Consider the following 17,277-nt stretch of genomic DNA (forward strand, 5'->3'; position numbering starts at 1 on the left):
GGGATGCCCACTCTCACCACTCCTGTTTGACATAGTACTGGAAGTATTAGCCACTGCAATTAGACAAGAAGAAGAAATAAAAGGCATCCAAATTGGAAAAGAAGAAGTAAAGCTGTCCTTATTTGCAGATGACATGATATTGTACATAAAAAACCCGAAAGACTCCATCAAAAAACTAACAGACTTAATAAATGAATTCGGCAATGTAGCAGGATACAAAATTAACACCAAGAAATCTATGGCATTTCTATACACCAACAATGAACTTACAGAAAGAGAGACTAAAAAAGCAATCCCATTTTCCATCGCACCAAAAAAATTAAGATACTTAGGAATAAACCTAACCAAGGAGGTAAAAGACCTATATGCGGAAAACTACAGGACACTGAAAAAAGAGATAGAGGAAGATGTAAACAGATGGAAGAACATACCATGTTCATGGATTGGTAGAATCAACATCATTAAAATGTCCATACTACCCAAAGCAATCTATAGATTCAATGCACTCCCCATTAAAATACCAACGGCGTATTTCACAGACCTAGAAAGAACTCTCCAAAAATTCATCTGGAATAAAAAAAGACCCCGAATAGCCACAGCAATCCTGAGAAAGAAGAATAAAGTAGGAGGGATCTCAATACCAGATTTCAAGCTGTATTACAAAGCCACTGTCATCAAAACAGCCTGGTACTGGCACAAGAACAGACATATAGATCAATGGAACAGAATAGAGAATCCAGATATCGACCCAAACCAATATGCGCATTTAATATTTGACAAAGGAGGCATGAGCATACAATGGAGTCAAGACAGTCTCTTTAATAAATGGTGTTGGGAAAATTGGACAGATACATGCAAAAAAATGAAACTAGATCACCAACTTACACCATACACAAAAATAAACTCAAAATGGGTACAGGACTTAAATATAAGACGGGAAACCATAAAAATACTAGAGGAATCCACAGGCAGCAAAATCTCAGACATATGCCAAAAGAACTTTTTCAGTGATACTGCCCCTAGGGCAATGGAAGCCAAACAGAAAATAAACAAATGGGACTACATCAAAATAAAAAGCTTTTGCACAGCAAAAGAAACCATCAACAAAACAACAAGAAACCCCACTGTATGGGAGAACATATTTGCAAATGGTATCACTGATAAAGGTTTAATTTCCAACATCTACAGGCAGCTTATACAACTTAATAAAAGGAAGATAAATGATCCAATAAAAAAATGGGCAACGGACCTAAATAGAAGCTTTTCGAAAGAAGACAGAAGGAAGGCCAAGAGACACATGAAAACATGCTCAAAGTCACTAATTATCCGAGAGATGCAAATCAAAACAACAATGCGATACCATCTCACACCTGTCAGAATGGCTATCATCAACAAATCAACAAACGACAAGTGTTGGCGAGGATGCGGAGAAAAAGGAACCCTCGTGCACTGCTGGTGGGAATGCAGACTGGTGCAGCCACTGTGGAGAACAGTATGGAGTTTCCTCAAAAAACTGAAAATGGAACTCCCATTTGACCCAGTAATCCCACTCCTAGGAATATATCCTAAGAAACCAGAAACACCAATCAGAAAGGATATATGCACCCCTATGTTCATAGCAGCACAATTTACAATAGCTAAGATTTGGAAACAGCCTAGGTGCCCATCAGCAGATGACTGGATCAGAAAACTATGGTACATCTACACAATGGAATACTATGCTGCCGTAAAAAAGAAGGAATTACTACCATTTGTAGGCACTTGGATGGAATTAGAGAACATTATGCTAAGTGAAATAAGCCAGTCAATGAAAGAAAAATACCACATGATCCCACTCATTTGGGGATAATGAAAAACATTATAAACTGATGAACAAAAAGATAGTTACAGAGGCAGTAAAGCATCAAACAGACTGTCAAATTACAGTGGTAAGGTTAGGGAGAGGTGGGGGAAATAAGAGATCAACTGAAGGACTTATATGCATGTATATAAGAGTAACCAACGGATGCAAAACATTGGGGGGTGAGGGCATGTATGGGAGTGGGGTGGGGGTGGGGGGCAATGGTAAGATATGTACACATATAATACCTTAATAAAAATTTGAAAAAAAAAAAAAAAAAAAAAAAAAAAAAAAAAAAAAAAAGATGTTTCATCAGCATAAGGAATCTAAAATATTACATGCACTTATTTCAAGTTTCTATTAATTAATCACCAAAGGTTGGAAATATTACTGTAAAAATACCACATAGAAGCATATCCATAGCCTATCCTAACTAGCATATTATGTCTATAGATTCTAAGCCACATTATCTATCTATCTATCTATCTATCTATCTATCTATCTATCTATCTATTAATCGTCCCATCCATCTATCTTGCACTATTATTCAGCCATGAAAAAGAAAGAAAATCCTGCCATTTGTGACAACATAGACAGATCTTGAGGGCATTATTCTAAGTGAAATAAGTAAGAACAGAAAGACTAATACTGTATGATTTCACTTATATGTGGAAGTTAAAAAGTAATAATAATCTCATAGACACAGAGAATAGTTTGGTGGTTGCCAGAGGCAGGGAGATGCAGGGATTCAGGAAAAGGGGAAAGGTGGTTCAAAGATACAAACTTTCAATTAAAAGATAAGTTCTGGGGATGTAATGTACAGCATGGTGACTATAGTTAACAATACTGTATTATAAATTTAAAGTTGCTAAGAGCAAATTTTAAAAATTCTCATTGTAAGAAAAAAATGTGTAACAATGTGAGGGGATGGATTTAACTAAATTTATTGATAGAGTACTATCAATTCACCCATATCTCAATATATGTTAATTGTCCATTCAGCTGCCTGCCTTCCCCCATAGCCTGCTCCTGACAGGACAGGGACTGTGCCCCTCTTCTTCATGTAGCCCAGCATGGTGCCTGGCACATAGCACGTTCTTTTCTAAAATTATTATTTTAAAGCTTCCTCCATATAAAGATTCCAAATAAAACTCTTTGAGCAAAAGCTTTTTAAAATGAGGTATGGAGAAAAAGTAATCGTCCAGTTTAGATAACTAAATACTATAGCAAATGGCAATCTACCTAAACAGGTACTTAAATCAGACACTTCGAGGGCATTAGATTTTATCATATCTACAAACACTGTTTCTTACTAGTCATTATTTTCATTTAAAAGAAAGTTTTTCAATTAGAACTATCAAACTAAGTAATTCAATTCAATTTATTACATATTTATTAAGACAGTGGGGGAAAAAGATGAGAAGGAAATACAAAATAGCCAAAGTGGTTTAATTTCTAATCTAAGTAAATGTTCAATTTTTAGAATTAAAAAAGAAAGCAAAGCAACAGTAGAAAATAAGTTTAAATGGTTGAGGTTCTCTATTGCTAAATCATCTATTCAAGAGTGTTTTTATCAACTATAAAAGCATTTCGGAAGCTGGTCCTCATACATAGCCTACAACAGTCAATATACTTCAAACAAATTGGTAACATTTTCTATGTGGTATTTTTACAGTAATATTTCAAACCATTAAAATACCAAGATTCCCATTCTGAATTATTGTAAGTAATCTGTTAGGAAGAATCACACTTGTTATATAGAGTTAGTTTAGGTTTAGGAAACATTTTTGATATAAGAAATTAAACTGATTAATTTATCAGCAACTTTAGAATAAACATCAATAGATGATGGGAAAGATTATGATAATTTTTAATGGGAAGCATAATTTTTAATATTTTGCTTCACTTAACCAAATTACTACATAGGATATGGTTTCATATACAAATATAAAATAATGAAGAAGAAAAATAGAATTCCACCTTCAAGGTACGATTTAGCTACTGAAATAATCAGATGTGCATACTAATTCCTGTACTGGTGACAGATTTGAACAGGAATTGAACACTAAATTCCACCTGCAGGCACATCATGTATGAACAATAATAATTTCATGACAATTGTGCCAGGGGAACTATCCCGAGATTCTCTGAACAAGTCAGAACAATAACAGATACAATTGCTGTATGGTTAACTAAAGAATTAATGTCAAAGACCTTATTAAATTTCATTCTGTTTCTCTAAATCTAGAAATGGGCTAGTTTTTCCAAAAGGTGTATACATAGATAATGTATATAAACAGAAACAGAAGTGGATGGCAACCATACTTTGCTATGCTCAAGCATAAATCTCTTCCTTCTTTTAGATTCAAGATTATCACCTAAATTATTTTAGTTATGATCAGTTCTGCAAGCATATTGAAAATAATCACTAGTTTAATTAACTAAATGTGTCCAAAAGGCAGTTTAATTGACTGGTATGAAGAAAAATATATGATTTTATACAATACCTATAGTAATAAAGGAAAGATCTATTTAATTAAAATTATAATCCTGTGCTACCATGATAAAATAACTTCTTTAATCAAGAACTGCAAATGACAGAGTAAAATACCACTGACAACTTTTCAGTACTGGAAATTATATGGAAGGTTTGGAAAAAGTTACAGGATAGGGGAAGTAAGAGAGTAGAGATATTACAATTAGTCATTTTACTTAGTTCCCAAACATTTAGGAGTTTCTATGTTTCTGATCATTATTCTGCTGGGTAAGGTGCCTGGCATGTGCACACTGGGAAGGACTTAGACTGGAGGTAGGAACAAGCAAGAGTACTAACCAGAGTTCTGTTATTTATAAGTTGTATAAGTAACTTATTATCTATTAGGCCTTAGATTCCACATAAATAAAGGATGATTTCTAGAACCTATTTAATTGTAACATTAGAAATTCTGAATGTTTTAAATTCAAGTCATTTTAATTTTCATATCCTGTACATACAAAATATATAGGGATTAAAAATCAAACAAACCAAATAACTTGTTGTAGCATACAGGCAAGGCCTAGCTATACACTAAATTTGATAAGTCTAGTGAGGCCAACTTTTCACTTTTTGATATATAGAATAAGGCTCTTAAATCATCCTAATGAAGACAAAACTCACATCACAAGATAATACTTTAAATCCATAAAGAACCTTTTAAAGCACTTTATAGAAATTATCCAATTAGCTTTTCTGACCACATCTGTGATGCGTCAAGTATCCTATCTAATAAAAGGGTAATATGCAAATTAACCGTCACCCCATCACAAAGATGGCGCGCCCATAGCCACAAGATGGCAGCGCCCAGTCCTCTCAGCTCCGCTGGAATCTCCCAGTCCTGGGGGGGTGGGGGGAGGCGGCTGCTGAGAGCGGGCAGCATGAGTGACCTGGCGGAATGCTTGCCTCATCGCCGCGGCGACGAGGCAAGCATTCCACGCCAAGCCGCGGATGGGCCTCTGGGCCACAGAGAGCCTCTGGGCAGCAGGTGTGGAGTGGCCAGGCCCTGCATAGAGCTACTGGTGCACAGATTCGTGCTCAGGGCTACTAGTTATCTGATATTTTCCAAAGGAGGCAAAAAGAAACAAAGGAACTAAAGTTATCATTTTGCCAATGACATGGCTCCTTATTCCACATCTAGTGTTTTAACTTGTGAAAAAAGGTGGTCAGCTCAGTGAGAAATTATATTAACTGAAATGTCTCAGCCTTTTGAAAAGTTTGACTTCCCACAAAATGTGAGTGCAGAGACAGTCTATTGTCTTGCTCAGCATTTCACCTAATAACTTAGTTCAGTATTTTCCACACTGTAGGCACTCAATGTGTATTTGTTCAATGAATAAAGGCTATTAATGATAGCTAACAATTAATAGAGCTCATATATCAGGTGCTGTGTTAAGTACATCACACGTATTATTTCATTTACTCCTACAACAACTCAAAGAGGTAAGTAAATTATTACTTTTCATTTTACTGATGAGGAAACTAAGGTCTAGGTTAAGTAATTTGCTCAAAATTACAAAATGATAAAGGCAGTATTTTTAACAAAGGTAGCCCAAATTTAGACCTTGTTTAAAGATCACCATTGTAGAAATAGACTTGCAATAAGAAACTATATATTCTATTCCCTCTAAAACTTAGGAGAGAAATTTCTTATTGATCTTTATATCTCTTACTAGAGGCCCCGTGCACGAAATTCGTGCATGGGGGGGGCGGGTGTCCCTCAGCCCAGCCTGCACCCTCTCCAATCTGGGACCACTCGAGGGATGTCTGACTGCCCATTTAGGCCCGATCTTGGGAAGTTACTTAACTTCCTCGGTAGGATCGGGCCTAAATGGGCAGTCGGACATCCCTCTCACAATCCAGGACTACTGGCTCCCAACTGCTCGCCTGCCTGCCTTCCTGATTGCCCCTAACCGCTTCTGCCTGCCAGCCTGATCACCCCCTAACCACTCCCCTGCCAGCCTGATTGATGCCTAACTGCTCCCCTGCCAGCCTGTTTGCCCCTAACTGCCCTCCCCTGCAGGCCTGATCCCCACTAACTGCCCTCCCCTGCAGGCCTGGTCCCCCCCAATTGCTCTTCCCTGCAGGCCTGGGTCCCCCCAAACTTCCCTTCCCTACAGGCCCAGTCACCCCAAACTTCCCTCCTCTGCTGGCCTGGTCACCCCTAACTGCCCTCCCCTGCAGGCCTGATCGCCCCCAACTGCCCTCCCTGGCAGTCCTGGTCCCTCCCAACTGCCCTCCCCTGCTGGCCATCTTGTGGTGGCCATCTTGTGTCCACATGGGGGCAGGATATTTGACCACATGGGGGCAGCCATCTTGTGTGTTGGAGTGATGGTCAATCTGCATATTACTCTTTTTTCAGATAGGATAGAGGCCTGGTGCATGGGTGGGGGCCAGCTGGTTTGCCCTCAAGGGTGTCCCGGATCAGGATGGGGGTTCCCTTGGGGTGTGGGGTGGCCTGGGCGAGGGGCCTGTGGTGGTTTGCAGGCTGGCCACGCCCCCCGGCGACCCAAGCGGAGGCCCTGGTATCTGGGATTTATTTATCTTCTACAATTGAAACTTTGTAGCCTGGAGCAGAGCCAAGCCTTCTGCTTGCTCCATGGCTGCAGCCATTTCTGTTGGGATTTATTTATCTTCTATAACTGAAACTTTGTAGCCTGGAATGGCGGCCTGGGCTGGCCAGGGCAGGCAGAAAGCTTGGCTTCCTCCATCGCCGGGGCAACCCTAGCCTCCTGCTCTCTCCAGCTCTGTGGCTGCCGCCATTTCTGTTGGGATTTATTTATCTTTTATAATTGAAACTTTGTAGCTTGGAGTGAAGGCCTGGGCCAGCAAGAGCAGGTGGAAAGCTTGGTTTCCTCCATTGCCGGGGAAACCCAAGCCTCCCTCCTGCTCTCTGTGGCCACAGCCATCTTGGTTGGGTTTATTTGCATATTCGCTCCTGATTGGCTTTGTGGGCGTGGCTTGTGGGCGTGGCTTGTGGGTGTAGCGGAGGTATGGTCAATTTGCATATTACTTTTTTATTAAATAGGATAATGCCTAGTATAGTTCCTTAATCACACTATTTGTTATCAAATGTTTCCTGAATAAAATGTAAAATTGCATAATCAAATTAGGCCTCACTGTCCTCAACTGTAAAACAGAGATAAAGGTGCCTCACTGGTTCACAAAGTTTGGTCCCTGGGTCTGGCAACTTTGTCAGAAATGCAAATTCTCAGGCCCCATGCAGACCTACTGTTTTAACAAGCCTTCCAGGTGAGTCTCAGGCATGCTGAAGTTTTTAAGACCTTAGGTTAATGTTACTTACAAGATAATGATGAGAATTAACTGAAGTCAATAGTGTGGAATCACTCTAAAAAGTGAAAGGTATATCACCACCACCACCATCATCATCATCATCATCATCATCAAAAGAGTAAATTGCATTCCTTGAATAAGCTTAGTGATTTTGCTAAATCCAGATGAAAATAAACATGAAAAATGAAATAGATCATGAAACACTTTTAAAATAAAATATTGTTCTAGATTTTATCTGGATAATGTACAGCATTCATGGATCCAGAGAAAAAGATGACTATGAGCCATGAAGTTGTACAAAGAAATCTGATGATCTGGATATGTGGCAGTTCAACCCAGAGAATCTGACATGCTGCACATAGGCTTCTTACCTGACCAATGTCCTGTGGAGATGCCATATCGGTCTGTGCAGGTCTCACTTACAGGTCTAAACACAGTTTCCCACCCACCAGTAGCATAACGCCAATTCTGAGACTCCAAGATCAGTGTTCGCTGGGTGCCATATGCAATCATGAAGCAGTAGACCACATGATGGAGTTGACAGCCGTAGCCACAGCCTTTGTTGATATTACACACTAGCTTCTTGGCTTTGCTGCAGTCCTTGGGATTCTGTCAGGGAGGAAGAGAAATCAAGGTGAAGATAAGCTGTACAGAGCAACTTCTCTTCATAGACGACAAGCACATAACTCATATAAGCCAGGACTGATCCAGTATATTTTATAAGGCAAAGAATCGAGCTTTAAAGATCAGATTTCTAAGAATTTACTGAATATTTTATGTGCACACTTAGGGAGATGGCAGTGAAAAAGAACAGTTACTTGGGAAACACCACAAAACAAACGTGAAATTAAGCAGTAACATTTAAACGAATACTATTTTCACTTCTCTATCATGCAGAACATGCAAGTGTGATCATCTCTGAACTCAAAGCTGCGTACACTGAGGTATTTATGAAGGAAGTAAAACAGTTCATTTATTTCAGCTGCAATTCAGCATTCTGAGCTTACCTTCCCTGATGAAATTGAAATCATTTTAAAGGAAAAATTATAATATACCTACTAATTACACCTATCTCCAGAATTCTAGATGTCATGAACAAAATCATTATGGAAGTAAAGCCACTGAGTAAAAGGATATCTGAGTTCAACAATTATAAAATATCAGTCATGGGACTTAAAAAAACACACCAATTTTGAGAGTTACTAGTAATTTTCACAATAAAATGCAGAACATGTTCTATATTAACTGTCTTGAAAATGTGGTATGCCACTTTTTAATTAGGAGATTCATTTACCTATTTTTATATTTGCTCTGAGATGAATAGAAAGTGCATAAATCATATAAGCCAGGACTGATCCAGTATATTTTATAAAGCAAAGAATCCAGCTTTATCTGGATAATGTACACTTAATACTGTCTAACAGTAGGTAAAATGGTCTTAGCTAATTCGAGAATTTCTTTTCTACATTCTAATATATTAATTCTGCTGTAATTCATATGAGCTGCTGCTAAACATCCCTAAGCATCTTAGGTCTTTAAATAAAAATTTGTTTTGACAAGGACTCCTTAGCCTGAGAAGTTTTTGAAGCTGTTTTGTCTGAACGGGAGGAGAAAGAATGGGTGCCTTCAGGAACAGAATCTTCTCTCCCACAAAGCAAGAAGCAAAGTAACTAGTTCTCAATTTATATGAGCCTTGAATAAAGCAGTCAACAAATCACAAAGCTATCACTGTTTTCTAAGGATATTATCTGTTTTGTCAAGAAGAGATCCCTAGAAACAAAGGCTAAGACCAGCGTGGCTATAAAATGTTTCTGAAGGAAAAGCTGAGAAGGGAATATGCAACAGTTACTTTCAGAAGAGGTTATTTTTCACATTCCAGTGTGCCATGCAGGCTAGCCTCTTTCTATCAAAGCAGAACCTAGACCAGCGATTTTTAACCTTTTTCATCTCATGGCACACGTAAACTAATTACTAACATTCTGCAGCACACCAAAAAATATATGTTTTTTGGGAGATCTGAAAAAAAAGGTATAATTTTGATTCATTCATACCATCTGGCTATTGTTGTGTTGACTGTTGTCACTTTTTAAATTTGACAATCTACTAGTATGTGGTATATAAAACTGAAACTCATGGACACAGACAACAGTGTGATGGGTACCAGAGGGAAGGGGCTAGTTTTTGTCAATTACCACTGACCCTGGTTGATGTCTGCCAAAAACTTGAAAGCATGTCTCATTCATAAGCAAGAATATATAGAAGGAGTGACTTGACTTGAGGTGGTGAACACACAATACAATATACAGATAGCATATTATAGAATCATACACCCGAAACTTATATAATTTTATTAACCAACTAGTGGCCCGGGTGCATGAAATTCGTGCACATTAAAAGGGGATTAGAGGAAATATTTTAATATTGCTATTTGCCCTTTCTCCATAATACAAGTGTCAGAGATGAAAGAAAATTAGTAAAATGTATATGAAAATCTTCCTCCTGTCAGAGTCTGGGGACCACCATGGGACCCAGAGTCCAGTCCCCGCCCACCCACAGCCCTCAAAAATCACATGAGACCCAGACCCAGCCGGCACAACGCTTGTCAAGTCCTGCTGGGCAGGGGGCATGGCCTCAGGTCCCCTGGCCCAGTGCCAGGCAGGGGGCGCAGCCTCAGGTCCCCCGTCAAGCTCCGCTGGGCAGGGGGCGCAGCCTCAGGTCCCTCAGCACACCCACAGGTCCCCCAGCCCAGTGCCAGGCGGGGGGGGGGGGCGAAGCCTCAGGTCCCTCAGCACACACTCAGGTCCCCTGGCCTGGTGCCAGGCAGGGGGCGCAGCCTCAGGACCCCCATCAAGCCCAGCCTGGTGGGGGGTGCAGCCTCAGGTGCCCTGTCAAGCCCCACTGGGCAGGGGGCGCAGCATCAGGTCACCCGACTCAGGGTTGGGGGAGCAGTCTGAGGTCCCCCGGCCTAGCACCAGGGGGAGCGCACACCTTGAGGTCCCCTGTCAAGCCCTACCAAGCGGGGGGCGCAGCCTGAGGTCCCCTGGCCTGGCGCTGGGGTAGGGGGGATGACCTGAAGTCCCCTGTCAAGCTCCACCGGGCAGGGGGTGCAGCCTCAGGTCCCCTGCCCCGGCCCAGTGCCATGCAGCCTCAGGTCCCTGCCGATTGCTCGTTAAGGCTTATTACAAGAACTCGGCCTCCGCTGTGGGTGCAACCATCTTATTTTATGGAAACCCTGCCTCCACTGCGGGCGCAGCCATCTTTGTGACAGTGTGACAGTCAATTTGCATATTCCCTTATTAGATAGGATGTCACCCCAATAAGTCGATAAAAAGGAAAAAAAGAATATACAGAAGGGCCTCAATACTAAAAGAAGTTTTAATGATGCTTTAATAGGGTAGCTATTTTTTATAAAATCTGTTTTTGTTTCTAGTGTGCCTAATGCACACTCCTTTTTATATTTCTCTACCAGTTATGCAAGAATGCAGGCATATTGTTTTGTTCTATATTGTGATTCTTTTTATCTTTCGCCTCCCTTGCCTTTTATGGCACTCCCTCCTCTCTCTCTCTCTCTCTCTCTCTCTCTCTCTCTCTCTCTCTCTCTCTCTCTCTCACACACACACACACACACACACACGCACACACACACAATTGTTATGTGCATAGATTACAATATAGTCCTTTTAAAAGGAGGCTCACTAGGAAGTAATTCTTATTTGGGAGTGAAAGAAGGGAAAATACAGATTGAAAATGTAACCCCCCCTTAGTCCACTGGGAGAGAATCTCACTCATTTTTCTCTTCTTCTGCCTTGAGTTTCTTCACTCACTGACCAGGGTAAACTTTTGCTCATTTAATAAATATTTATTAAACACTTAATATATACAAGGAAACATGGGAGATGATAATCCAATAGAATAAGAAATCATATGTATCAATAATAGTATTGATAGAATAAGAAATCATATGTATCAATAATAATATTATTATTACAATAATAGACTATTTGAATGTTTTAAAATTGTGATAAACAAGAAATTAAGGAACAGTATGGACTTCCATTGGGGGAAAAATCACTTTCAGGTGGACTGGAAAGAGTTATGAATAAAACTGCATTTATGCTAAACCTTGAAAGATATAATTTATTGTGTTTATAAAATGCTAAGAAAAAAATACTATTTTCATTAGTCAATGGAAGTCCATATTGTAAAAAATAATTGTGAAGAGCAAAGTAAACCCATGAACTTTATAAATCATATTTATAATGTGGGATTTTTGTATATAGGGTCTTCTTAAAGTCAGACTCCTCAAAAGGCACATACATTCTTGCTTCTTGCAAGGTGATGACTATTAAAGTTTTAAAAATATGGGGCAAATTTGTCAAACTTGGGACAGCATGCTCTAGTTAAAGAACTTTGCAAAGAGAGGCTTGAGAGGCAGTTTTCTCTAATTCAGGCTTTGTTTTTAATTCAATTTTGTGATTTTGCTTCAATTTGTTAATTTAAAATTGTGACAAAAATGACCTTCCTCCACAATCTTTGCCCTCTGCTCACCCATCCTTCCTTCTCAAAGATACTATGAAAATAATGACATACTATATGCTCAAAGCTAATTCAAACATAACTCATTTATCCTCATAATCTTAAGAAACATTATTTCACAGTGGGTAAATACAATACCTTTTGTATTTAGTGCTACAAGGTGGCCCAATCATGAGCCCTTATAAGCTAAGTATTATGTAACATTTTTACAGTTATAATTCTGCAACAAAGCTATCACCATAGTATATATGAATTAAAAACTGAGGACTTAAAGATAATATAGGGTTCTTCTGTATTCAGTTTCCTTTTCTTCAGTTTTATATATTTTTTAAACAATCTCTGAGGCATTTCTTCTGATACTGTTAGTTCCCAAGAATGACCCTATCTCAACAGAACTGAAAGCTATATTGGCTCTCACTGTCCTATACTAATAAACCAACATTGGGAAGTACATTTAAATCAATCTGACTCTAAGATGGCACATTAAGGGAAGCGGCATCTCTTAAACCTAAATGATTACTAATTCACTAAAGGTACCATCATAATGTCGAAATGTTTTACTCTTTTACTTTAAAATATTAAAAGTTACTGTTGGACATATTTCAAATTAGGAAGCTAGCTTAATTTCTACTTTGCTAAAAAATAATAATTTTGAATTGACTAGTAAACAACAGCCATTATTATATTACTTTGGCACTGCTAGGATTTAGAGTTTTCCACTGCCTTCACTTAGTAAATTAGTAGTAATTATAAGTTAATGATGTAATATTATGAAATGATTCTGATTCCATGGCTTTTAAATTAAATAATAGATAAAGCCTTTTGCCATGACTATTTACATTTTCCATATGCACAAATAAAAGCCTCTACAGAGGAAAATTTTCCAGCCACAATATAAATTCCCTCATTTCTCTGCCCAGTAATTATAGAGTAAAACATTGCACAAATAGGCTAAATTAAAAACAACAAAAATTTAGTCAAAATAAGCTAAACATACTATTTCCAGGCATCTCTTGCAAGTAGTAAATGCTTAATAAACTATTAGTTCAACTGAACTTCGTGTACACAGACAAAAACAATGCCATTTTTTTTTTTTTTTTTTTTTTTGGTGGTTAGAATACTTAAAATCAACTCTTAGCCAATTTCAAGTATGTAATACAGTATTATTAACTAGTCACCAGGCTGTACATTAGATCTCTAGAACGTATCCCACATAACTGAACCTTGTACCCTTTGATCAACACCTCCCCATTTCCTACACCTCCCTGACCCTGGTAACTACTGTGCTACTCTGTTTTTATAAATTTGACTCATTTAGATTACACATGTAAGTGAGATCATGCAGTATTTGTCTATCTGTCTCATATCACTTAGCATAATGTCTTCCAGGTTCATTTGTGTTGTCACAAATAGCAAGATTTTCTTCTATTTTATGGGTGAATAACATTCCCTTACATACACACACACACACACACACACACACACACACACACACACACACACACATTTTCTTGATCCATTCACCTATTGATGGTATGCCACATAGGTGTTCCCATATCTTGGTTATTGTAAATAATGTTGCAATGAACCTAGGGTAGTGATTTCATTTCCTCTGGATATATACTCAGAAGTGGGATTGCTGTATAATATGGTAGTTCTATTTTTAAGTTTTTTTTAGGAACTTCTGTATTTTTCCATAATGATTGTACCCATTTACATTCCCACCAACAGTACATGAGAGTTCCCTTTTCTCAACAAACTTGCTATCTTTTGTCTTTTTTATAGTGGCCATTCTAACAGGTATAGGGTGATATCTCATTGTGGTTTGCATTTCATTGATGCTTAATAATCTGTTGACTGCTCCTATGTCCATATTTTCATTATGGTGTTGTTTTTTTACTATGAAGTTCCTTATATATTCTGGATGTTAACCCCTTATCAGAGATATGGTTTGCAAATATTTATTTTCTCCCATTCCATAGGTTACTTTTTCATTTTGTTCATTGTTTTGTTTGCTGTGCAGAAGCTTTTCAGTTTGATGTAGTCCCATTTGTTGGTTTTTGCTTTGGTTGCTTGTGCTTTTGGTGTTTATGTGTGTGTGTGTGTGTTTGTATGTATCCTATCTAATAAAAGAGTAATATGCAAATTGACCATCATTCCAACACACAAGATGGCTACCCCCATGTGGTCAAAAATGGCTGCCCCCATGTGAACACAAGGTGGCTGCCACAAGATGGCCAGCAGGGGAGGGTAGTTGGGAGGGACCAGGTGTGCAAGGGAGGGCAGTTGTGGGCAATCAGGCCTGCAGGGGAGGGCAGTTGGGAAGGACCAGGCCTGCATGGGAGGGCAGTTGTGGGCAATTAGGCCAGCAGGGAAGAGCAGTTGGGAGGGACCAGGCCTGCAAGGGAGGGCAGTTGGGGGCGATCAAGCCTGCAGGGGAGGGCAGTTAGGGGTGACCCGGCTGGCAGAGGAGGGAAGTTGGGGGTGACTGGGCCTGCAGGGAAGGGCATTTGGGGGGGACCCAGGCCTGCAGGGGAGAGCAATTGGGGGGGACCAGGCCTGCAGGGGAGGGCAGTTAGGGGTGACCAGGCCTGCAGGGGAGGGCAGTTAGGGGCAATCAGGCTGGCAGGCGAGCAGTTAGGCATCAATCAGGCTGGCAGGGGAGTGGTTAGGGGTGATCAGGCTGGCAGGCAGAAGCAGTTAGGGGCAATCAGGAAGGCAAGCAGGCAAGCAGTTGGGAGCCAGCAGTCCTGGATTGTGAGAGGGATGTCCGACTGCCCGTTTAGGCCCGATCCAGGTAGGATCGGGCCTAAACGGGCAGTCGGACATCCCTCGAGGGGTCCCAGATTGGAGAGGGTGCAGGCTGGGCTGAGGGACACACACCCCCGTGCACGAATTTCGTGCACCAGGCCCTCTCGTGTGTGTGTGTGTGTGTGTGTGTGTGTGTGTGTGTGTGTGTGTGTGTATATTTCACTGCCAAGACCAACGTCAAGGAACTTTACCCTATGTGTTCTTCTAATCTTTTTATGGTTGAAGAACTTACACTTAAGGATTAAAACTGGAACTTTGGGGATCCTTCCAGCTCCTCTCTAACAACATTCCTTCTGTAGGGAAGAGTTAAGCCCTAGATAGATAGCTCCTATTTCCAACAAAGAGAGGTCAGGAAAGAAACAAAGGAATGAGCCAGGTAAGTTAAATTTTAACATGTTCTTTGCCTGATCTAATCATAAGACTAAACAATTTTTAACTTGTTTTTGAAAATTACAATATCTAGCTTTATGTTGGTAATGAAGAAAAGATTCATCAACAGTGGTGAAAGCATTTTAGCTTATTGGAAACGATCTGATTTTATTTCTCTAAAATTATTTTCAGAACCAAAGCAGAAAAGGTAATAAAGCAAATAAGAGAACTGAAGTACTGCATCGTGGTAATTAAAATGAAGACTCTGGGCATAGTTAATAATCATGAAAAAAACACACCTTGAAAAGCATTCTTATTTTTAAAAGCCAAGACCGAAAATTATTGTCTCTTAACATATTAAACAGGAATATTTTCATAGCAAAGTTAAGATGGTATGGAGATGTCCTTTCCACCCCTCTAGCAGAGAACAATGGGTTGCAAATAGTAAGGACAACAAAATAGCTGGGGCACAAGTAAGCTACTAAGTGCTTTAGGAAATCCATTTCCCTGTGGGTATTTATAAACCTTTAAGTGTGAAAACTTAATGGAGAAAAGATATCAAGATACATATTTTACAGACTGTTGTCCTGGCAGATGAAACAAAGATAGATAGTTACTATACAGTTACAGAGAAGGAAAGCTTAATCTTTGTAAGTACTGCAATAATTGGCCTGTTTTGCTCTTTGCCTAGAAGTCTCTATTGAATATTTTAAAGCCACTAAAAAAAAAAAAATTCTAAAATTCAGTAGAATGCAAGAAATAAATGTGGTGCATTTCTTCCATTAGGGGTCTTTGAGACAATATCTTTGGGTGTTCCAGGTGGTCTCTAAAAAACCTCTAACCCAGAGTCAACAGATGTGTACACCAGAGCAAACTTGGTAATATTTTCTGCTACCACACACACCACAAAAAAAGGCAGAGAAAGAATGAGATGCATCCAAGTCTAATTCACCCATTCAAGAATCTAATGTAAACAAAACTCCTTCCAATGCTAGAAAAGTTTAGTTACTGGAGGAGCTAGATTCTGCCAATTCTACATAAATGCGCATCTCAACAATTTTTCTCTATCAGCTTACAGACTGATACCCAGATCTCAGAACCAGCTTAATTGGTCATGTTAAAAATAGCATGCTTAAAAAATTAAGGTTGAATTTCAGAAAGCTCCTCCACTATCATTTTACTTAACAGGACCCAGTAGGCTCTCCTTCCTCAAAACTAAAACACAGGATGACATGGCAGATACTCTTTTAAAAAAATAGGGGTGAAGAGGAAGTAGTATGGAAAAGGGGAAAGAAAGGAAGGAGAAAGGGGGGGAAAAGAGGGAGAAAGAGAGAAAAAAATGGGGAACAGGAAAAAAGAAAGAAGGGAGAAGGGGGAAAGAAGGAGAAAAGTAAAAGCAAGCTCCAGAATGGCTAGCCCTGTTTTACATAGGATCAAAAGATGAAGGATGGGGTGGAGGGGTCATAAGGGTAAAAGGGAAACATCTATAATACTTTCAATAATAAATTTTTTTTAAAAGATGAAGAGGATAGCAGACACAACAGAGAAAGCCTGGTTGAAACTTTGCTCCTGTGCAGAGATTGCTGCAGATGTTTTGTTATCTATAATAATCTATAATAATAAAAGCATAATATGCTAATTAGACAAAGCCGCAGTGGGCGGGGGCCAGGGCAGAGGTGGCAGAGGCCCTGGCCATGGTGGAGGTGGGCGGGGACCAGGGCCAAGGCCCTTGCACGAATTTCGTGCATTGGGCCTCTAGTTTTAAATAAAAGTCAGAGTAATTTATACTGTTTTGCCAGCTCTTCCATTCTGCAAAGTGCTATTCTTCATGGTACTACTGGTACTTATAGCACTTGTCTATACAATGAGTCACTCAGCCAGGGCCTAATTGTTT

The 17,277-nt window shown here is 39.5% G+C and overlaps 1 protein-coding gene across 3 annotated transcripts in view; it reads right to left on the minus strand.

Moving 5' to 3' along the window:
- The window catches only part of FUT8 (fucosyltransferase 8), a 243,809-nt gene that overhangs the window by 60,156 nt on the left and 166,376 nt on the right, over window positions 1-17,277 (minus strand). For all 3 annotated transcript variants that reach the window (XM_080684231.1, XM_080684230.1, XM_080684232.1), the window contains one exon: window positions 8,039-8,276. In XM_080684231.1, coding sequence (XP_080540357.1) covers window positions 8,039-8,276 — 238 coding nt within the window. The remainder of the gene's footprint in view (window positions 1-8,038; window positions 8,277-17,277) is intronic.

This window comes from Plecotus auritus (assembly GCF_963455305.1).
Source record: "Plecotus auritus genome assembly, chromosome: 1".
Lineage (NCBI taxonomy): Eukaryota > Metazoa > Chordata > Mammalia > Chiroptera > Vespertilionidae > Plecotus > Plecotus auritus.